Source organism: Helicoverpa zea, chromosome 1 (assembly GCF_022581195.2).
Source record: "Helicoverpa zea isolate HzStark_Cry1AcR chromosome 1, ilHelZeax1.1, whole genome shotgun sequence".
NCBI lineage: Eukaryota > Metazoa > Arthropoda > Insecta > Lepidoptera > Noctuidae > Helicoverpa > Helicoverpa zea.
The window spans coordinates 11,154,699-11,168,093 of record NC_061452.1 but is presented as its reverse complement, the minus strand read 5'-3'; the positions used below and the strand labels follow the sequence as shown (position 1 = coordinate 11,168,093).

At 36.4% G+C, this 13,395-nt stretch overlaps 2 protein-coding genes across 2 annotated transcripts; one reads left to right on the top strand and one right to left on the bottom strand.

The window, feature by feature from the left end:
• Positions 1 to 678: 678 nt before the first annotated feature.
• On the bottom strand, positions 679 to 4,781 carry LOC124632984 (F-box/WD repeat-containing protein 9-like). Its single transcript, XM_047168043.1, has 6 exons — positions 4,624 to 4,781; positions 3,920 to 4,064; positions 3,205 to 3,516; positions 2,837 to 3,105; positions 1,914 to 2,454; positions 679 to 1,730 (listed from the first exon to the last, which is right to left on the bottom strand). Exons 2-6 carry the CDS (start codon positions 4,043 to 4,045, stop codon positions 1,641 to 1,643), a joined length of 1,338 nt encoding a protein of 445 aa, XP_047023999.1. The 5' UTR covers positions 4,046 to 4,064; positions 4,624 to 4,781; the 3' UTR covers positions 679 to 1,640.
• Positions 4,782 to 5,277: 496 nt separating this feature from the next.
• On the top strand, positions 5,278 to 11,004 carry LOC124629495 (alpha/beta hydrolase domain-containing protein 17B). Its single transcript, XM_047162882.1, has 5 exons — positions 5,278 to 5,396; positions 5,477 to 6,109; positions 8,896 to 9,028; positions 9,106 to 9,223; positions 9,314 to 11,004. Exons 1-4 carry the CDS (start codon positions 5,377 to 5,379, stop codon positions 9,187 to 9,189), a joined length of 870 nt encoding a protein of 289 aa, XP_047018838.1. The 5' UTR covers positions 5,278 to 5,376; the 3' UTR covers positions 9,190 to 9,223; positions 9,314 to 11,004.
• The last annotated feature ends 2,391 nt before the right edge of the window (positions 11,005 to 13,395 follow it).

Below are 13,395 nucleotides of genomic sequence, written 5' to 3'. Positions count from 1 at the left end.
AGGATATATTATATTAGCTGAAAAGTAAAAGACAGACGATTATATTAGTCTTTATTTTGAAGATCATGTAAGTATTTATGAATGGTTTAAAATCTTTAAAACACATTGAAGACATAATAAAATTCAGCGATAACTATCTTATTACGTACGGTACTAACAACAGATAAGACATGTATACAACGTGCTTACATTAGGCCTAGTTAACACTTAGGGTCAATTCCCACTGAAAGAGCAGCGGCCGGCAGCGGCCGTAAGAGCACGGAAAATGTAAGAGCGCGGCGCGGCGCGGCCCAGCGCGGCGCCGCGCGGCCCGCCGCGCTCGCGCTCAATCCCTTGCATTTACGGCCGCTGCCGGCCGCTGCTCTTTCAGTGGGAATTGACCCTTACGCACGCACTCAAGAACACACATGTACCTACGCGTCGCTCGCGTAGCGTCGCTGCTGGACGATGAAAATTCATGTTTCAGTAGCCGGCCGAATTAACAACAATATCAATCGCAGATTTTACTAGTTGCGAAAATAGTCCATTGAGAATAAGGTGAATGGAATTTAACGATAGTGAGTGCAAGTGAGCTTGTTGGCTCCAACTATCCGAAACATTTATAAATAACAAAACCGACTACAAAATCTTCTGAAGCTCATTCACCTTACTTATTAAACATTAGGTACCTTTTTATTATACGTATAGATATTTTGTACAGTTAGCAGCAGATAGTAGAGAACATTAAATCAGTTTAACATTACGTTAAGAAATTAATGATGTTAATAAAAAAAATGCTTTAAAAGACTGCAACTATATGTTACGAAAAGGCTGTTTAAAATAAAAAAATGCTTTTCTCACTATAGGCCTTGTTCCCTTGACTAAATTCTAAAGTCCTAAATCGCTTCCCAATTACTTTCCCTACTCAGTCTCAAACGACACTTATCTTCCGACTTATGATTCTAATTAGAATTTTAACTTCCTGAATGCTATTTTACTTGACTAAATTAGTTACCGAATCATTTATGACATCTTAATTAGTCAAGGGAACAAGGCCTTAGGTTTTTTATTTTTGTAGTTCGTTAGAAAAAGTTCTATTCCCAACTAGTATAGAACATTTTATTATGTCTACCAATTGCTTACTTACTTTGCTTTTAATTTAATCTCATTGGTCCTCAATAAATAATAATCTATCTATTCCATTCTTTTGTCGTCAATATGATAAAAAAATGCCTGATTGGTATATTAACTAAAATAGTTTTAAAATGCATTCAAAGGAATTCAGTAAGAGTATGTTGATCATTCCAACATATTTCCAACACTCATTTTTACAGTTGTACAGCAGCAGCCATATCCATTTAAATAAAATGTGATTTAACAATTATCCTATTAAATAATAAATTGAGATGCTATATCACAGTAAAGATTGTAAACTGAACATAGAGTATATATAATAGCACAAGCTCAAGAAGTTGCAGCACCTATTAACATTAAAATAGGCTAATTAGACATTTCAGTTAATTTTTGTATTAATACAGTTTGACACGTTAATTATGTTACATAAAACTTTAAATACACATAGACATTGTCATTTCATTATCAGACTTCACATTGGACAAAAGTCAACTCTACATTCCAACTACCTTTCATTAAAAAATATTTTAGTCATCTTGGTATCTCTCTTTCGGTACCCAAAACTCGAGTGCAGAATCACAGGTACCGACTACTAGCACGCCGTTCAAATACCGTAACTGAAAATATAAAAATATGGTTAGAAATCTTTGACAAAAATAAATTATAGTGAAACTATTTCGGTAGAATCAATTGGACTGTACAGTCTTGTTTTTATTTAAAAGATCCGAGAGACACTAATGCAGCTACTTTTATTAATAGATAAAAAATACATAAATACACTGATGAATTCTATTATTTACCTGAGTTATATCAAATGTGCTGCTTTTCACATTAGTATACTCTTGTGGAGGGTAGCAATTGTACATGAACTTAATTTCTCCTCTGTCTGAGCAGACTATCATATTGCCTGGACTTTGATAGCACCCTGTTATCTTACTGGGTGGTTTTGTGATAGGCGGCTCTGGCCATAATTCATGTGTTCTCACATATGTATGGTCTTCAGGATTGAACAAGTGTAGGCAACCTTTCGAGTCCCCCACATACAATGCAGAGGGACTCCAGCTAATGCAAACTGGATAAGCTTTACCAGTTGGTATCTTCACATCACTTAATAAAAGTTTCCCAGCAACTCTGTCCCAGACAGCCATAGTTTTGTCCTCACTCAAGGAGGCAACCATATTACCGAATGTTTGAAGTGCCAATACTGGTCCTTTATGTGGCTTGTATGAATAAGTAGGAGAAGACCCCGCTCGTAAGTCAAAAGACAGGATCTTTTTGGAGTATAATCCAGCAATAACTTCATTACCAATGGTAACAACAGACAATGCTGACATACCACATCTGAAAAATAAAAATTGTATTCAACAAATAGTTAATGCTTTGTTTATCTATCATTTAGTGCACCTTTAAAGTTATTGACGTGACAACGTCTTATAAATCGATGGGGCCGGCTGCACGCACGAAAAAACATGACTCATGCGGCGTTACCTCGCTCTGAGGCGTTCCGTTTAAGGCTTGAAGTGCAAGCGAGAGCACGCAACGAGCGACAAAGAGGCACGATCGGCCTCCGCTTTCGGCAGCGTTCGACATCTGACGATCAATTTCTTATGACGTTGTCATGTCACGTTCGACTATCGTCAGTAAACCGACTTTACAGACAACCGTTTTTTTTTCAATTACAGTTTTTCTGGTCTTCAAGCATTATACATGCATTTTTCCTTACCGAAATCTTTGTTTACAATGAAATCCAGCCTCAAGATCCCACACTTTTACTGTATTGTCCCATGATGCAGAATATATTGTGGTAGCAGAATCTATGTTGTCTGCCGCCAAGTCCCAGACCCATCCGGCGTGTGCATCATGTCTGATATACCTAGGCTTTGCATCAGTAAATGTGGTGACGACATCACTTTCATCATTGGGACTAATATCCAAAACATGCCATAGTGCCATTCCACGATCTCTACCACCTGATATACAAATCTCACCATTCTGAAAAAATTTATAAGATTCAGATGTATCACATGTATGTATTGTTACTGTTGTGTTAAAACCATACCATGTAATAAAATAAGTAAATATCTTACTTACATTGACCAATAGTACAGTATCCACTGAAGCAAAATGAACATCTTTCACAACAATATGTCTCATGGTATCCTTAACATTTGTCCATTTTTTCATCTCCACATCCATTTCCACACATACTGGTTCCCAGTCTATTTGCGTTTCTTCCCATACTTTCAGACGAGGTAGTGTTGGGTAGCAGCCATTGATTTTACTATGTACCCAATATTTCCATAGATGATCATCAGCTAATATGTCCTCAAATCTTTGACACACTTTACTCAAAGTGTGTTTTAAAAAGTGTGCATCCAGAAAAGAGCATATTTTTAATAGTATCTGTAATTAACATTTTAAATATTAATATACACATAGAATGTCTATTTGCAATAATCAATTTAGAAAAGTATATTGGTTTTGTCTCTTCATAAGATGAAATAACAATAGGTAAATGTACAAGCTTCGTCGGATAACTTGACAGGTTGTATGTAGGCAGTAGGTGGGAGTCGCTAAATGCTGAACACAAAATACAAACAAAACATTTTGGTATGCATACATCAGAAATGTTTGAAAGTTTATTCTCCATATTGACTGAATCAGCAACCTTACAATGTTTACCTTAAACCCAGAATGACATCTGGGCCAATGGTAAAACAAACAAAAAACTTTAAAAAGTATACATTTCAGTATATTCTGATTAAGGGTACCTATCCTTAGGTAATATGAAAAAAAAAAAACATACCTCAACTGGCATATCCACTAACGTGGGCTTAGTACAATCAAACATTTCGCAAGCTTCCGTATTTGTTTCCAGTTCATTTTCAATGTCTGTTAACTGGTCCTTAACTGATTCAAGTACGTCACACATTCTGATTCGAGAATGGACACTTAAAATAAAGTAAATGTTACTCAATAAAATTATAGTAAACAGATGTTCATTTTTGCTATTGGTCCCCTAACATATCTAAAATCTATCATGCATGACTAGCTCCACCTGGCATGTTTGAGACCTCTTTTTTGGGCTATGAATGTTCAGAGAACCATAACAGAAAACCTGTGTCACATGCAGGACAAACACCAATATTCCAATACAATAAATGATTTCTTGTGTTAAGTCAAATATTAAATAAAGTTCAAATTTTGATTGCATTACCAAGGTAAATATTGGCAGTTTTCAATTGTATTTAAAACACTTTTTAAGCCATTTAAAAGAATTTAATTGAAAGTGATTCAGTCACATATGATAATTGCAGGGTGGCTGATTTCCTTGGCCTCAATTACATTATGTATCAAAACAACATATGTTCACTTCTTCGATTTCCTTGATAGAGCTTTGTAATGGTTTAAGTCTAATGCTTTCAATCATAATAAAGGAAACAAAAACAAAGGTTTGTTTGGATTAATTAGATCTACTTTCCTATATAAATAAAATGTCATAACTATTACCGTTCAGCTCTGAAAAATAGGGCAATAATATGTGGTTACGCCCGTCTAATTTTTATCTTGATCATATGTCCCACTGTGTACTATTTTGGTAAAATTTAAAACAAAACAGAAAAAATACAAGTCACACACCAAGTTGAAGCTTATTTTTTTTTTGGTTCTGGCTACAAGGTTTTTCATACTAAGCTTAAACGTTATCATACAGATTATTTTATTACAATAACTCACTATTACTATGCTATCACTAATATTTTAATATTAATAAATGTTAGAGTAATTTAGAATATCAAAATTCCGAAACGGAGATTATTTTTTCAATTAGTGATTACAAGATGCAAGAGCGATTATCTCTCGTAGTCATATCACAGCAAACGTAAGTAGGAGTCGCAAGTAGTTTCAGATGTATGGATGCACCATTATCTGGAACGATAGTCCAGTCTTTCGACTTCGCCTGTTTTCAAATTGCCAACATATAGCTGTAAGCCGCCTAGAAAACAAAGTTCCGTAGATCAGGTAAGATGGGTTTTTAATAAAAGTAGTTCGAGGCGAGGCAAAATTGGACGAAGTAAAATTTTCAGCTCTTATGGACCCTCCACACTCTCCTTTTTACTTCAACTTCTCATGTAGTGTAGGGGAGGCTCAAGAATACGTTACAAAGTTACAAACTAATGACGTTGGCAAGTTGGCAACATTGCCGTCATGGCTGAACGAAACTGTTGACTATCTGTCAATTTTGTGAAATCTTTTATTTTCGCCATGATCAGGAATAGGAATTTGTGAGTTGTGGTTTTGTAATGGATAGTGTTCAATAATTTTCTCATGAGTATTAGTAAAAATTCATCATGAACGGGTTAAGTTTCAGTGAACTCTGTTGCCTGTTTTGTTGTCCACCATGCCCGGGGAAAATCGCGGCTAAGCTCGCATTTCTGCCTCCAGAACCTACGTATGCATTCACACCTGATGAGACAGGATCAAAATTCACATTGACGCTGACCGAACGAGCAGAATGGCAATACTCAGAACGAGAAAAGGAGAATATCGAAGGCTTCTACTCGAGAACTACGAGAGGCAACAGAATAGCTTGCCTCTTTGTTCGGTGTAGCCCCAATGCACGCTTTACGATATTATTTTCACATGGAAATGCCGTAGATCTCGGTCAGATGAGCAGTTTCTACTTAGGATTAGGGACTAGAATAAACTGTAACATATTCAGCTATGATTATTCTGGTTATGGTGTGAGTGGTGGAAAACCGTCAGAGAAGAATTTGTACGCTGACATCGATGCTGCGTGGCAAGCGCTTCGGACTCGTTATGGCATCAGCCCAGAAAACATTATATTGTATGGACAAAGTATTGGAACGGTACCAACAGTGGACTTAGCTGCTCGCTACGAAGTGGGAGCTGTTGTGTTGCACTCTCCACTCATGTCTGGTATGAGAGTTGCCTTCCCTAACACCAAAAGGACATGGTTCTTTGACGCTTTTCCCAGGTAAGTACCTCCTATAGTTTTAACATTATTTCTTTTTATCTATCTTCAGTTGTTATGGTGACTCATCAGTAGGAATGTGTAATGTAGACAGTATGTGTAACTGTTTGGTACAAAGTGTGCTGGTTAATTATGGTTAACTAATGGATAACTAATTATAATTAATTAAAATTGATACTCATTAATATTAAACTTAATTGTATAAATGTGGGTAGTAAAATTTCCAAAATGTTATAATTTTTTACGATGAATAAAACAAACTTGTATAGGAAGAAAGTTAGGAAGGCACTTAAAAAAAAAGGTAGATCAGGTGTTAATCAGGTTGATATCTGAACAAAATTTGAACACTATTCTACCAACCTTAATGATTTTATAATGTCTGTAGTTATACTACCAGCATGCCACTTTAATTATCTTGGAAATTACTAGACTTACAAAAATTATTGAAATCTTGTTATGATTTATAATTTTAATTAATAGAATGAGATAATTAGCTTTGAAAATGATGATTAATCAAATTTTAATGTGAATAAGGCTACCCTAGTATTTACCCAGTTTCAAACTATAAGAATATGCATATTAAGTAATTATTTTCAGCTATATATTTTTCTTTTCAATAAAACATTTACACTTGCATAGTTTATTGTACCTGATTGCTTATAATGAAATCAAGTCAGACAAGTTATGTAACATAATCATAATCTTGCAACATTTTTAATTAATCAGTTATTTTGACCTTGTTTGTATTACATTTTCTCTTTTCAGCCAGTTATCACTATTTTTATTTTATAGGTATTGGGCTAATTAGTCTTGATAAATAACACAAACCAACCCACATAATTTCATATCATTTACTAAAATAGCTGTAGTAATTTGTCATAGTTAGTAAAATAAGTTTACACAAAAAGTTAATTGTTAATAAATGTTGTGTAGTAGAATATTATATGTAGATGCCAATTAAATGTTTTTTATAACTCAATACACCACATTCTCAGTTATAAGTTCAAAACATTGAACATCATAATAAAACAACAAAGTTGATTCATACACAAATTATCGCATTATCAGTGTTGTGGTACTGATTTTAGCCTGATAACTTTATTTGTAATACGTTAGTTGATTGCACAGCATAGATAACATCATTAACACGATATTTAGGACATTTTGCTCCTCTTATTTGAGATTGTTGAGAATATAAACTCATACTCATAACTCACCATAGAAAAGTGGACTTTTACCACAATGCTGTACTCAATTTTGTTTTTTGGCGAGTTGACCTCAATAAAAAACTAAAATTGGGTGTAAAACAGTTTTATATTTCACAACATTTATGGATTTCCTATATAAATTAGAATCATATTGAGATTTTTGTAATGCATTTGAGTTGTCTATGAGCCTACTTGAAGTATACTTACTGGAAGAACCTATAGATGGATGATTGTTTTGTTTTACTACAACGGAGTAAAACTACAAAATTTTTGTGTGTTTTTTACCCCTCGTTCACTATAATATTTATTGATTTGTAAAGCACACTCAATAAAAAAAATGGGTCATTCAAAAATATTTTATTGAGTGTTAATGTACTGTAACACGTTACAGTTTTATAGGCTCATTTGCTCTTCAAGTAGACATTCTATTGCATCTAGTACAAATAAACCAATATCATCAAATCCTGTTGGTAGAAAGAAACCAAGTAGACATAGTATTTTTCCAATTGACCACTTTCGCTTCAGTTGTTGCTTACTTAGTCAGCCCTCAATAACCATTTATTAGCGTTGAATTGCCAGCTGTCTTTTAGTGCACGTAACGAGTAGTTTAATACGTACATACTTAATACTTGTAAACTGTTATAACATCAGCTAGTTGATCCAGTATTTTGATTGCGTATTCATTACTTCAATATAATGCAGTCGACCAGTTGGCTGGAGTCTACAGTGAATCGCCCACGTCACTTGATACCGGCAATCAGCTTTTGTTATTCATTAAACATTTTGGATCTTCTGAGCATCTGGCATCTTTTGAGATCGCCACTTAAGAAAAATCAATTCAGTATAAGAATATAAAAGAAGCAAGGTTCACGTCTCTCTCACAATGACGGCGCTTCCAATAAACCTATCAGTTCGACAGCTAGAAGCCGTGGATTTCGTAATAACGACGGGAACTTGCCGGTCTAATTTTACCCGACTGCCGAAGTATGTTATGATGAATGACTGGATTGAGTAACCGTATACAAACTCAGGTTCAACGTAGTAAAAACATTGTTGAGTATAAATACTTAATTGCTGAAAAATCTACACACTTTAGTATAAAGACTGACTGCACCATATTCATACCATACGCCAATTACTCATTCAACCTGTTTGCATCTATATGATCCATATTTATAAAGTGAATCACGAATCATCAATAAGTATCACGTCAATAAGGCGTTGAGAACATTCATATACTGTAATTGTTTATTTTTTTGTTAAGAATGATGATGCTATTAAGATTCATTTCTTTACTCGTTCAAGTACTCCGTAAAGGCAATCGTCACATGACCACGATAATGTTCATGAAAGCGTGTCCAATTCAATTATCAAAGTTTCTTTATAATCTTATAAACGGTTTTTGATCGTATAGAGGACAAACACCTTCATGCCTGTCCGAGGCTATTCTACTGATTTAGGCTTATTGATTGAACGTTAATCCTTCTTAAGTCTCAACTCATTGCTGAAATGTTGTTAGCCTATCGTAATTTACCAGACCTTTATTTAACCTTTAGATTTAACTATTATTTTTCTTTGCAGTATCGACAAAATTCCAAAAGTAACCTCTCCGGTTCTTGTTATTCATGGAACTGAAGATGAGGTGATAGATTTTTCGCACGGACTAGCGATTTATGAACGCTGTCCTCGTGCCGTTGAACCATTATGGGTGGAGGTGACGTATTCTTACATAACATGAATGTATTATTTACTAGAAAATCCTGCAATTGCTAACTTTCGCTCACATTTCAGGGCGCTGGACATAATGATGTTGAACTTTTCAATCAATATTTAGAGAGGCTGAAGCGTTTCGTTTCAGTGGAATTGCTCAACTGACAAAGACTGCCGGCCCCAGGCCAGACTACTCAAGGTAAATAATTAACGTGATTATTAAGCCTTTACTTGATAACAAAATAGGTACACCAAAATTCAATGAATTCATAAAATTTTGAAATTTTAGGTGACGACCAAAATCCCGCATCGACTCTGAGCTCCGGCACTTCTAGTTCAGCGACAGAGAGACTCCTCTAGCTAGCGGGGGCCGGGCCCAGCCGGGCCGGCCCCAACAAAAACTCAGCGAACGCTAACGGCTCCGTGAGTCCACACAATTATAAGGAAAACAATAAAACAGACAATAACGAAACAGGCTCTGCCGATCTGAAACCATCCGTCGCGCATAACATCAGCATAAACGTGACCGATACTGACTCGCCCACATGTGTGCGAAGACGGATACATTTGCGATCTCTTAGCGATGTGACTCCGGCTAGTCGTACACATACGCCGCGAGCGCGCTCCCACTCGGAACGGCCGCGAGCCTCCCCAGCACCTTCTCCGTCGCACGCAGCACCACAGTCGCCTGCGATCGTGTTGCCCGCGCCGGCAACCACGCCTACTGTGTTGCTGCCGCGGATCGTTCGCAGCGAGCGTTCATCACCTGACGCCTCGTCGCTTGCATTGGACGATGGCACCGAACCTCGTTTGCGAAGTCGTGATCGCTCTGGCAGCGACGCCGTTTCCGTCCTAGGAAATCCGTGGCGCAAAATGAGCGAAATCGATCTGAACGCTGGCGATAGCCGTGGTCGAACTGCTGGCCGCGGAGCACTCGATCCTTGGGTTAGAAACCCCACATTGCGCCCCAAAAAGTCACTCGACCAACCAGCATCCCGTGAAGACGTGGCTCGCGCGGCGTCTGACTCAGAGCAAAAACGAGAGGTTCCAACCGTTAAAAGAGGTAAGCTCGAGCGGCGCTCGCCGGTCGTATGCGAGACGTGCGGCAACGAAAGCTGCGAGTGCTGGCGAACCAGCTGGGCCCGGCAGGCGCGCGCGGCGCGGTCGCTGGGCGCGCAGTGCACGTGCGACGCTCGCTCGCCGCGTCCGTCGCCGGCGCGGCTGCGGCCCCGCGCTCCTCCGCGCGCTCTCTCCGACGACGAGGAGCGCCCACGTCGACTTTACAAGTCTGCTTCGCAGAAAATGATATGCACTTCAGTCGATGGTGACAGAGTTAAGAAGCTAGCGGATCCTCTGTTGGAGACCACCTGTTGAGGTGACGGACGTCGACATAGTGCGAGGAGCTTGCCCGCGCAGCCGCGTCGCGTTTGCCAATAGGGAGGAATCGTTTTGTGTACGGTGTGTGTTGTCCCTTTTTGATGTACGAGTATTATTAGTGCGAATTTTGTATCCCTTTAGTGATAAGATTTCAAAATTTATTATTGTACTGTATCATAATATTTGATAAATATAAAAAGTATGCTCGTTTTATGATATGATAATGAATGTTTTTCATGAATATTGTATAATTATCTTTTACTTCGAGAGGTTGTGCGTAATTAGATATTCTACATGATTTGAAAGAATTCTTTAAAAACCAAGTTCAATTGCAGTAGTATTTCAAAAAACAGTTGTAACTACATACATGAAAAAAATAGTTAATATATATAGTCACTGATCTATTATTTTGTATTGTCACAAAAAACTTAACGCACAATACCATGGTAAATCTCTTACATTTTCACCAGTCCGTACATCTTCCATAAACTGTAAATATATTTAGATATGAATTAAACATATTAATTATAGTTGTTATATAAAAATCTGATTGTAACGCAGAATACTAAAGCATATTTAAATATTAAATCGATTTAATAGGCATGATCAGTTTCTATCTTAACATTCCACGAACATGTAATAATGATAAATCCAATTAGCAGATTTCCTTTGATGCTCCCGATCATACAGTTTAAAAGTATGACAAATCAAAAACCGTTATTGGAAGCAGCTTTGGGCGTTATTTTATCGTCATTAATCGTATTTAGTACTTATCATAATATGACTTAGACCGTACGTGTTTCAGAATTAAATAACATGTTATTAAAAGAAAGCAAATTGTTATTCTTGCAAGGATGAATGTTCATTTAACCGGACCTTCAATTTCTCTCGATGTGGTTTTATAAAATTGTATGACATTACTGCTCTGAGTAGGTAGGTAGTAGGTATCTCATATTACCTTCAAACTAGATAACATTAATAAAATGAAGGATGCTGTTATGTGATGATGCGCACCTAAAGAAAGTTGCAATTATTCGCGTTTATTGTTCTCAAGTATTCAGATTCTAATTTACCTATCCCTAGGCGTTAGATATCAGCTTGTGCCATCCGTATAACACACGGTTGCTGATGTATTTATACTACCAAGAAATGAACTCGTAGTAAGGTTGAGTGGAACAATACTAAAGTACAATAAATCGTAATAAATTGGTATCTTCTGCAGGTTACTTCCGCACTTACTTTATTGGTCTCTACAATGATCGAACGAACTGACGTCAATGTATCAAATTATCAATACGTTTGAATAACATTATTGAACAAGCTCGGTTGGGAACATTTTATGGTGCGTGAACGTTTACGAAAATGTGGACGTAAAATATTACAATTTATGTCCCGTTTAGAATCTTACGAAAGTTTATAAACTTCCTAGTAAATTGATAAACTTACGGATCTTGTTATTTTCCGGTGACATATCTATGAATTAACGATGATATGATTTTATTCACGTCTGTAAATATTCTCATGTTTGTATAAGATTTACACTCCAATGTTGTTATATGCATTGACAGATAAAACTTATTAAACAACAAAATTTCTAGAAATCGGGGTAGGTAGAACATTTGGGTTTAGTGATATATGCGCAAGCGCAAGAATTGTTTCATTCGAATTGTAGCCGCGCATGGTATTTCATCTTACATTTATCGCATTATTATTAAGCCCTAAATGAGTGAATAAATGCATCAACGTAAAACGTTATATAAATCCATGAATGATAAAAGGTCAGTCGATAAGCGTGGTAGTACATGCAGATTGCCGATAAAAGTTAATGTGTTATCGATGAGCCAGGCCTTTGCTGGTCAGTCACGGACTTAGTACCTACATTGACATTTGCATTTTAATACAACTGTATACGAAAGTTCCTACTTCAAAATATCGAAGTGCCAATTATGTACGTAGCTACTTGCTAACATGAAGGCCCTTGCTGGGTCTTCTAAAGCTTTAAGTCCAATCCTGACAAACTAATTGTCCAAAATGCTCATGCTAGGCCTAAAATACTACAACGGGCAACTGTAACGTGTCTTAACCGGCATCCTAATTTTTGTCTATACATGATGCCTGACTTCTTAATAAACTTGATAGCTACCTTTTAGTGGAAGTCAGTAACAAGTTTGTGTATCAAAGGAATAACAAAACTTATTAAGTCCTAACATTGATAATTTCCAAATTGATTCTTTTGTTTTTTAAGACTGTACCTAATTCCTACTAGCGTGACATAATCATATTAATTCAAGCGTGTCGTTTTTATTACGCTTACAATTTGAGAAATCGCATTGCAGGCGTACAATGCCGTTATATGGCTGTTTGGGTCGGTTATCAGCAGCATACAATTCATAAAATCCGTTGATTAGACTACGACGCTCAAAAATAGCAAATAAAACATAAGCAACACGCATGCATAGGAAAGTCTTGAAAAAAACAAACACACATAAGTAGTATCGCCGCCTCGCTTGCACGTTTGCGGTGGCTACTTGCTTTCCTCTCACATCAGAAGTCATTTTTCTTCACAGTGCCAAACAAAGTCTTATTAATAGTCACATATTAAGTTACTCTATAAATAACATTTTCAAAGGGTTAAACTTGAACTAACTTTTCGCCGTGATTATTAATAGGAGGACGTGTCTCTTAATATTATTACTATAACATGTAACTCTTCAACTGAATATTTGTAGGAATATCTTGTTGAATACTAAAACATGAATTACATATTCATACCCAAATAGTATCCATGTGATCCTTAATAGAAACATGAAATGAAATCTAACATCTAACCACTTATGTATTATTTAGTCAAATCTGTGTTTATTTTGCAAATTATTATGTATTGTTCATTAGTGCTAGTCCAATTTACGCTCACCTTGTATCCAAATTTTTGAGTATTCCTAATTAAGCTCGAAGGGTTATCAAATCATTTTATGTAACTATTATCATTATCAT

Coding starts and splice junctions, on each gene's coding strand:
- LOC124632984 (XM_047168043.1), bottom strand. CDS start 4,045: ATGTGTGACGTACTTGAATCAGTTAAGGACCAGTTAACAGACATTGAA. Junction 3,106..3,204: donor ATACTGTACTATTGGTCAAT/GTAAGTAAGATA, acceptor AAATTTTTTCAG/AATGGTGAGATTTGTATATC. Junction 2,455..2,836: donor CATTGTAAACAAAGATTTCG/GTAAGGAAAAAT, acceptor TTTATTTTTCAG/ATGTGGTATGTCAGCATTGT.
- LOC124629495 (XM_047162882.1), top strand. CDS start 5,377: ATGATCAGGAATAGGAATTT. Junction 5,397..5,476: donor ATGATCAGGAATAGGAATTT/GTGAGTTGTGGT, acceptor GAACGGGTTAAG/TTTCAGTGAACTCTGTTGCC. Junction 6,110..8,895: donor TTCTTTGACGCTTTTCCCAG/GTAAGTACCTCC, acceptor TTTTCTTTGCAG/TATCGACAAAATTCCAAAAG.